General features: G+C 40.0%; 1 protein-coding gene across 1 annotated transcript; it reads left to right on the forward strand.

Moving 5' to 3' along the window:
• The first annotated feature begins 178 nt into the window (after positions 1 to 178).
• Positions 179 to 5863, forward strand: orai1a (ORAI calcium release-activated calcium modulator 1a). The gene is made up of 2 exons (XM_042102025.1): positions 179 to 508; positions 1827 to 5863. Exons 1-2 carry the CDS (start codon positions 395 to 397, stop codon positions 2421 to 2423), a joined length of 711 nt encoding a protein of 236 aa, XP_041957959.1. The 5' UTR covers positions 179 to 394; the 3' UTR covers positions 2424 to 5863.
• The last annotated feature ends 4666 nt before the right edge of the window (positions 5864 to 10529 follow it).

Consider the following 10529-nt stretch of genomic DNA (forward strand, 5'->3'; position numbering starts at 1 on the left):
CTAAAGAAAACGTCCCCTCTGCGAACGACAGATCTAAAGAAAACGTAGGCTACGATTTATTTTCATTAATCGAGCTATATCCTCCCAACTACTAGGCTACTCTTTACACTCAACTGACCACAATGCACCGGGAAATCATCGCTTCCTGCCCCTGGATATATCAGAATGTAGTTTCCTGAGTGAGCAGGAATATGTTGCCGCTGTAGCTACTTAGAAGTACATTCTTTGCTGTCAGATCTCAACTCTTCAGAGTTTCCGTTGATCAAAATTGTCATGTCGATCCTATCGTGTAGCACTTAACACTGATTCCTCCTTATTAGAGTAACCGTGGAGTCTACTTTGCTGTAGTTCGAGACAACGTTTGCTTCTTGAAGTTTGCCCTAGCTGTGACAGAATGAGTTTGAACGAGCACTCCCTCCAAGCTCTGTCATGGAGAAAACTTTACTTGAGTCGGGCGAAGTTGAAGGCAAGTAGCAGAACTTCAGCTCTGCTTTCAGGTTTCGCTATGGTAAGTAGGCCTACAGCATATAACTGTACATTTACATACTAACCCCCACATAGCGATTCAGTCTGCATTGGAATTTGGAATGTTGTCGGTAAAACAGCCGTGCTTGCTTTCACAGTATGACGCATGCGATTACCTCCTTGATGGGTAGCATGCACCTGTCCCCTGATCAGTAGATTCAACTGCATTTGTCAACTTATTTTTCATTTAAGTTGCCATTCCTAAATATAAACACCGATATGCTTCATATGTTAAGCCAAAGTTAACCAAACCTAGGCTACATACCAGCGGATGTAATGCTGCATGCGGAAAGTTATCACTACGTGTTAAGTTTCCGTTGGCAACAGTTTGCGGTTCAGGGTCCATACACACCCTGATATTTCTGCCGAATTTCAAGGATGGCAATGAAATATGCCACACATAGCCAAACTGAAAGTGAGGCTACATGTTGGTCAGGGCCAAATAAAGTGATGCTTGTTGATTAGCATGCTATTTCCCCAATTCTGATTGAACATGAACATGAAAAAGGTGAACATTGCTAATTATTATTTTTCTAAAATTTCTTGAGAATAGGAAGACATACGTATGTAGTGCATCAGTTCAAATACATCTAACTACAACAGTTCTTAAATAGTTAATTTGCAAAATACAGACGTTCATGCATTTGACTGAATTAAGCTGTTATTTGTATAAATACAGAAATACTTCTTCATGCAGTGATACTGTAAACCATTGATCTACTTTGCCTAGGAAATGTCCATAATGTGTCTATATAAAGTAAGGAGTTCATAAACAAATATTTCTATTATTTGATCTCTTAAGTGATCACCCCAAATGTGTTAAAACTTACCTGAATTATGTAGACCTAGGGTTTGTTTGTCTTTCTGTACTTGACACAAGAGAAGCATTTTGTACAAAATATCCTGGCCTGTGTCCTAAATAAATAATACATATTTTCAGCATAATCTCCAAGCATACATTTGTAGACATTCAACACTTTCTTAAGCTACTAGTTTCTGACAGATTTGAGCTTGACAATGTAAATATATGTACATTTTGAGTTCTACCCACACACAAAAATATAGGCTGGATCTTCCAGCTGGACTTGGTAAGGATAACCAATGGCTGTGGTTCGGCCGTAGACGCAATGCCAGAGGCCTACTTGCTTGTCTATATGTCACATGCTCAATTAAAAGGGCCCTGGGATATCACTACACTGGAATTCCTCTCGTCCAATTTAGCAATTAATAAATAGTTTGGCCGAAACTAACTGTTGTATAACAGTAGTCTTTACAGTGACGGTATGCCCATGCCCTTACAGGTGGCCATGGTGGAGGTGCAGCTGGAGCGGGACCACACATATCCTCCAGGGCTGCTGATCGCCTTCAGCGCCTGCACCACCGTGCTGGTGGCGGTGCATCTGTTCGCCCTTATGGTCAGCACCTGCATCCTGCCCAACCTGGAGGCGGTCAGCAACGTGCACAACCTCAATTCGGTCAAGGAGTCGCCACACGAGCGCATGCACCGCCACATCGAGCTGGCCTGGGCTTTCTCCACTGTCATCGGCACACTGCTCTTCTTGGCCGAGGTGGTGCTCCTCTGCTGGGTTAAGTTCCTGCCACTGCAGAGCCCGGTCAGGAAGACCGAGGACCACGGTGAGTCGGCCACGGAGGCGCCGGGCATCAGTCCCGGCCAGGCGGCTGCCATCACCTCCACGACGATCATGGTACCGTTTGGCCTGGTGTTCATTGTGTTCGCTGTGCATTTTTACCGCTCACTGGTCAGCCACAAGACAGACCGGCAGTTCCAGGAGCTGGAGGAGCTGTCCAACATCACACGCCTCCAGAACCAGTTGGACCACAGGGCAGAGACGATCAGCCTGCAGCCTTCAGCAGCCGCCGCTGCCCACTTCCCTTAGAGGACCAGCCCCCTATTGCACTCCTTATTCTACACACACACACACACACACACACACACACACACACACACGTACATACACAGACGTATAAGCACATGTACACGTGTACGTACACACAGACACACACACACATACACGCACACAGTAAAATCCTTGCAACCAGACCCTCGCCTGTAACCCTTATCATCTGGAACAACACCCATTTTCTCAATAACCATGCAAATGCACACATATGCCCCCCCCCCCCAAAAAAAAAATCACAGGTTCGTTTGATTTTAACAGTTTGTTTGGTATGGATGAAGTAGTCGACTTCCCCACAGTTTAAAAACCGCAGAATCCTACCTAAAACTCTAATTAGTCTAATCCCAGCCCATCACCACTTTGATATTTCAAGAGCAGCTATTTTCCAAATATTTTTGTTAAAGTGCCTCTTTAACAAACCGTATATGTTTATAAATTTTGGATTTTCTGAATGCCGTAGTCAGCACTGTACAGTGTATGATGGTGCCAATGCATTGTTTCAGCCTTGTTCAGAGACAGGCACACATCTACACACACAAACACACATTTATGCACAGACCTTTGGGGAATGCAGTGATTTTTACAGCTGTATTAGAATTTTAGATGAGTCTCTCCACAGAGGAATCCCCTGGCCCAACATGACCAGCTGTAGTTACACATTAACACATGTGCCATTCACTTCCATCTTTGTGGCTATTTGTTCATAAATTGCCCAGTTGCGATAGGCATCCTGTCGTTTCCACTGTACAGACTCTCTAGCTCCGATGGAGATGAGACACTCTACCCTGTACTCTACTACGTACTTGCAAGTTTACTATTAAGCAGACAGTGCTTAATTGTCTGTTGTTGTCTTGTTGCTGCAATTTATGTTGAAGATTTGCTTCACAAATGAGTACAAACTCAGACTTCTGCTTACACCATACCTGCCAATACTCCCGTTTTTCCCGGGTTTCTCCCGTATTTCACACAATCATTTACTTTCAATTTCAACCCTTTTGTCATAAAACCTGGCAACCCAAAACCCAAATAAGGACACGGGTGCATACTGCACAGCCACTGAGTCTCGCAAGCAAGTGGGCTAGTTGAGTAGCCTACTCCAGAACTAGCTGTTGTCAAATTGTTAGGGAAGAATTTTAGTGATTACCACATGACTGTTATTGAGTGTTGATACACAATAGGCAAGTTTTGTTCTTGGAACATAATCTGACAGCAGCTTTGGAGGTAGGCTGCAGGTGGATACATAACTAGCATGCATATTTCTTTCTGTAAGGTAAAATCAACGACCGAAATGCAGTGTTGCAAGGAGAGTATGACCCCCCCCCCCCCCCCCCCATCAAAAAAACCTCTCGTTTTTGGAACGTTAAATGTTGGCAGGTATGGCTTTCATAGACAACGTCAGATGAGTAGGCGGTCCTTCAATGTGGCCCAGGATGCATTCCTATACACATTACAATTGCTATTCAGCCAAATGCTAAACCACCTACAAATATCTTTGTTTTTGTGATCAGATCTGAGTGCATATGTTCCTGGCATTAGAGGTCTGAAAAGGATAAGATCCGATCACGATACCAGGTGTGAACGGGGTTGTATGGTCATGCTACCCACTCTCTTAATGCAGGCTTCTGCCAGTGGTCTGTCAAAGGTATGAGTAATATTGTTTCTTCAAGGCAACAGACCATAGCCTTGAGTGTACAATGATTGCAGTTGTCTCTCCACCTTGGCTTAGTAAAGGTTACAATGGGTACTGCCTGGTTCTTTGTTCTCTTCATAAAGTACCGCACACACTGGTTTAAAAAAAAAAAGACTTTTTGAGGAATGTAAAGACAAACAATGCAGACATATAGATATATATTTATTATTATTCTTTTGTGATTTTTTGTTTTGTTTGCATGTTCATTATGTGAAACATTTTATTGTATGACGATGTTAACTGTATCTTAAATGTATATGTTGCCTTTCTGCATTTATGTGAAGAAAAGATCACAGGAATAATGTAAAGTGTTTACAGGGAAATGAAGCACTTGACTAAAGCTGCCTGGTTGTGCATGACTCTTTAAGGCCTCTTCGTAGCTTTGTTGTTTATCCAAACCACTGTTCTAGGAAGTACTCTGAAGAAAATGTGTTTCTTGGTCGTTTATCAACATTTCCACTTGCAGTGGAAGTGATGGCCAAGACCAGTGCTGTACAATATCAAAGCGCCAGTTTTGGAGTGTTTACACTATCCGGCTATGTTCTGGTCAATGTAAAATTTAAGCCAATGAACAGGGATGTTAAGTTTTGTAACACTTTACTAAGCATAGACTTTGTACCAACATAATCTGAATATTTGCCTTCACAGATACATGCAACATCTCCAATATAAACCCATAACCAGAGCGCCAATAGTATCCTACAACACTGGTTTACTTACAACCCAAAGATATTAGACAACAGCCACATTGTATTCCTTTTTGTTGTCCACCACAGGCTGTCATGAATAGGTCATATCTTTCTTTTGTAATTCTATAATTATGTCTTGATCCACATGACTATACATTTCTGGCTGTGGTAAGCAGAGGCACATGCACATTTTGTCACACGCAGCAAATAGATTCCGTTGCTGCAGATGCCATGCTTGATATTAGTGGTCTATGTTGGGAAAATACAATTGCATGTGATAACATTTTGCAATCTGCAGTCATCATCAGAAATAATCAGACACAGGTAGTCTGTTTTTTTTTGTCCCCCATTTGTTTAACACTTTGAAATTGTGCCTTCTGATGATACATTATGAACTGGTCTTTTTTGCTACATAGTGCCAAAAAGACCTTACAATGGCAGCATGCTACACTGTCATATATGCATATATACTGTATGAAAAAGGATGTTTTGTGTAACTGTTACTTTTTCTTAAATTTATGGTAAGAAGTCAATCAGTGACGATATTCAAATGTCATACTTTTCAATTGATGCCACTTAGTTCTCGTTTGTGAAATGTTTTGAGCCAGTGGAGAATAGGTCAGAACATGATTCCAAACAGTTGATTTTTGAAGCCTGTATGGCTGCCTTATTTACACCAATATGGTACTCAGCCACACTGTTATATTTCAGTTAAACAGAATTGCTTTTTATGTTGTGGTGTGCAGAAAAATCTACACACCCATACAAAACGAGTTACACTTATGTTGCATAAAGGATGGATGTATAATGTTACAATGTTTAATTGTATCATTTCAAATATATATTTGGCGGCTGCACATATCTGTTTGCACTATGATGTGAAACAGCGTCTGTCAGGATTTTCTTAGTTTTTGCGTTTTATTCATATGCTTCTTTGCATCTGTTCTCAAGTTACAGCATGATGACTGAGACATTTGAAGTTTTCTTATTGATAATTTCCGACTGAATGGATCACAGAATAAAGATTTATATTTAATTGATGAGAGGACCGTGCTTATGTCTCTTTATAATTGTCTTGTTGGACCTGAACTACCATTGCATAATTGTCAGTATCTGCTGATAGGGAGTCAACATTTGTACAGTGATTTTCTGATAGGTAGTTCAGACTGACCCTAGGAAAGGCCCAGATAAGAGATTACAGTATTTTCAATTTAGTTTCACTTATAGAGCGCCAAAACATTACACGTCTCATGGTGCTTTACAGACTGTTAAACATTCAGAGAGGGCCCATGAGTAACAGGGGCGAGGAAAAACTCCCTAGAATTGGAGATACAGGAAGAAACCTCGAGCAGATCCACCACTTAAGGGCCGGACCCATCTGCCTAGGGTCAGTTACAGAGCAGTAAGGTCTGTATACATGATAAATGAATAAGTTGGGTAGTTGTAGAGAATAGAACAGGTGCTTAAAGCCACCTGAGGTATATGTTACAAAGAGGTGGGATGATTACATGTCCAGTATGATAATGCATGAATCCTATTTAGTGTCAGAAAGTTCAAATAGTCTAGTGTAGGGAATGAATTGTCCATGGGGATTAGGAGTTGTCGTGGGGCAAGTAGTGGGTCGCTAGGCTGCGATATGAGGGCTTAACACAAGGATGGCTGATGTTGATCGGCAAGACACAACTACACCATCATATTAGAACAAGATGCTGAAGTGCAGGCAAATAACTAAATTAAATATTAGACAAATGTGGCACACTATTTTCATTATAGTTTAATGGTCATTATCCAAAACCACATATCAAAACATAGCCTGTTCCTATTGAGTAAAGTATTTAGATTACATATCATTTGGATAGTCGGGTTAGAAGTGTCAAGAATGTAGAAAAAAAATAGATCAGCAGTGCAAGTACACAGCAGATGCAGTAGAAAACTGCCCCCTGTTGGTTGATTGTGCAACTATCCAAGATAGGTCGACAGATAATCTCACCCAGTGATTTAACACAATGTCATACTATTTTGGAAATGAAATGAATACAATGAAATTATACTCTGTGCCACTACGTAGAAAGACTATAGAATCTACGTAGAAAGAAAATAATATAGTAGACTATCAAGGAAGAATGGTTTTACATAATGTTTGTTCAGTCTTTGAATGTATTCTGCTGTCCAGGGGCTCTATGGTCTGCAAACAAAGGTTGCATAAAAAGAATCAGCCTCCATAAATTACAGGTCGAGCTCTGTCTTTATTACTGCTTACTTTAGACCCTGGTGAGACTGAATGGGAAAAACTGTTCATATTTGTTATCTAATGTTTTAGGCTTAGTTCTGGAAGGATTATCATTGCATGCCATCTTAACAACACTTTTCTACTACCACTGTTGTGAGATACCACCTCTCTTTAAATGTAGACTATTTACATACCCACCCTTTACTGGTACTGTCTATTCTTCATTATCTACTTTTGAGTACATGTACATGTACACTGCCTAAAACTTCTTCACCTCTCGTGATTTTTATTAATGTTTTTGAATCTAATGGCAAGTCAATGAAACACTCAGTCCATGACCTCTGATGCAATGAACAGTAGATGTTAATGCATTAAACAAACAAGTGCAGAGTGTTACTCAGTGAAGTTCAAAACATTTTCCCATTCAGACCACCATCAGAGCAAACATTTTCTAAAAAGAAAATATAATTTAAGCCATAACTGAGGGACAGGCAAACTAAATTGTACAGGGCAATATGTTCAACATTGCTGAAGAGTCATGTTCAATATTATTGAAACCAAACCGAGATGCATTTATAGGAGCAGATTGATATTTTCAAAACATTTCAGTCATGTCTCAGGCAGCATCAGAGTACTGAAACTGGAGGTTCATCCTGTCGTGTGCCACATGGACACAAGCAAGGGACTAATCACCTCTGACAGGTTCATCCAGGTAGGGGTGTGTGATGATGACCTTAGACTCGAAACATCCTGACCCTGGGTTAATCACTGATGTGTCCAAATTGCGCCCTCTAGTGTTTTCAAACTGGCGACATTTACAGTTTTTTTTCAACTGCTTACACACTAAATCTTTGCAAAACCATACACTAATTCTCAGTATTTGACTCAGTTTTCAATTTACTAAAACACATTTAGCAAAACACCACACACAATTTTCTACTTAACACACAAAAATCTAACAGGAAGTAACTTGATTTCGTTTTTTAAACAAACCCATCAAAATGCCACACTAAATCACCAGTGCTTCACTCTCTCTTCACATGTGTAAACACTCATTAGTTTACTGAACACCATCCAATCATTACCTTAGTAGCCTAAAGGCCTATGAATAGATAATACTCTCTATGCATGTAGCAAATAGATTCCGTTGCTGCAGATGCCATGCTTGATATTACAGTTTTTTACAACTGTTTACACACGTTTTCAAAACTCTGTGTCTATTTTTCAAAACTCCACACACAAAACCAACAATCGCTCACACAAAATGCAAAATGCCTCAAATCTCCAATAAAATGACACACAACGTTCAAAATGTCATAAACACATCTTTAAATCAAACATTCGCCTCACATTACAAACACTTTTGTCATAATATGACATTTTGGATACATCATGTACACACTGTTGCTCAAAAACTATTGCTCTTTTGTCTTTCATAGACTTGTATTTCCATACAAGAGTGAAAGTTACGGTATAGAGAGAAGTTGAAATACACAGTAAAATGCAAGCAATATTGAAACCAAAAAATAGTGATTTTTCCCAAATAATTTGCTGTTGCGAATACAGTATTTTACAGCCAACAAGAACAAAGCAAAGCAAAATACAATGACCACCAGATGTACATGGAGTTCTGAAAAAACTGATTTTGCCTAAGATGGAAATGACTGACTACTATATCAAATTACTTTGCTTTTCTAAAGAAAAGTGTGTGTGTGGTGTGTGTGCGTGCGTGTGTTTATGTGTGTGTGTGTGTCTGTGTGTGTGTGTGTGTGTGTGTGTGTGTGGGGGGGGGGGGGGGGGGGGGGGGGGGGGGGTTATGTATGTATTCATAGGTCTATAGAAAAATGTATTGAGCTAAATGGTAACTTGGGGAGACACAAAAATATAGTAAAAAAAGAGAAGTTTTACTGTACATAAAGTTGACGTTTTGTAGAACATTCCTTTCAAAGTATTATATCTGCATTAGTTCTGAACATTTTAACCGGAAATCCTCTAGGGCCAGATTGAAAGGGTCCATACCTACATATAGAGTATATCTACTGTATTCATAGGCCTATACTAAGGCAATGATTGGATGGTGTTCCGTAAAGTAATGAGTGTTTACACATGTGAAGAGAGAGAGAGTGAAGCACTGGTGATTTAGTATAAATTGTGTGTGGTGCTAAATGTGTTTTAGTACATTTGAAGTCAAACATTGAGGAATTAGTGCATGGTTTTGCAGATTTGGTGTGGGGTTATGATGTTTGGAAGACATGTTTAGAAAATTGTGTGACAAGCAAAGATTTAGTGTGTAAGCAGTTGTGATAGTGTATGTGATAACATTTTGCAATCTGCAGTCATCATCAGAAATAATCAGACACAGTAGTCTGTTTTTTTTTGTCCCCTGTTTGTTTAACATTTTGAAATTGTGCCTTCTGATGATACATTATGAACTGGTCTTTTTTGCTATAGTGTCAAAAAGACCTTACAATGGCAGCATGCTACACTGTCATATATGCATATATACTGTATGAAAAAAGGATGTTTGTGTAACTGTTACTTTTTCTTAAATTTATGGTAAGAAGTCAATCAGTGACGATATTCAAATGTCATACTTTTCAATTGATGCCACTTAGTTCTCGTTTGTGAAATGTTTTGAGCCAGTGGAGAATAGGTCAGAACATGATTCCAAACAGTTGATTTTTGAAGCCTGTATGGCTGCCTTATTTACACCAATATGGTACTCAGCCACACTGTTACATTTCAGTTACAATAGAATTGCTTTTTATGTTGTGGTGTGCAGAAAAAATCTACACACCCCATGGGCGGACTGGCCATCTGGCATACCGGGCATTTTCCCGGTGGGGCCGACGCATCTTTTGTGCCGATAGAAGTAGGCTATATATATAATTTAATCATTTTGGCCAACGATCGGCCCAAAGGAAGGACAATCAGCGGCCCACTGGGTTACATTTCCATATTGACACTCGACTGATCCAATAACAGCTCACGTCAGGCCCCACCCCTCACATTTTGGCCCAGAGCCAGGATTTTGTGAGCCATCAGAAGTTAATCGAAGTTGCCTACATGAAATTGCAGCGGATGCCAGTAGTGACAATAGTGCAAAAAGTAACACCAATGAAAATTCAAAAAATACAATATTGCAAGTAGGCTAGCAAATGTCAGCAACATGTTGAAGTTCGTTGAGTTTGAACGAGGATGTAAGCAAGCATACAGAGGGACAGTGAGCAGGGTGGTGAAAGCCTTGCGGCTACATGATAAGAACTCAGTGGTGGAGCAGGTAGGCTATGTGTGACATGCCATGCCGACGATGATGATTATGATGACTTATTAATTGCGATAATGTAATTATGTGGTTATGATAACCTAAGGCTGTGCTGTGATTATAATAACAAACAGCGTAACTTAAATGTTTTAAATGAATGATTTGCAACCCCGGATAGCAAAAGAGTGTCAAATCGATGTTAATTGTTGGT

The sequence above is a fragment of the Alosa sapidissima genome, chromosome 8 (assembly GCF_018492685.1).
Source record: "Alosa sapidissima isolate fAloSap1 chromosome 8, fAloSap1.pri, whole genome shotgun sequence".
Lineage (NCBI taxonomy): Eukaryota > Metazoa > Chordata > Actinopteri > Clupeiformes > Clupeidae > Alosa > Alosa sapidissima.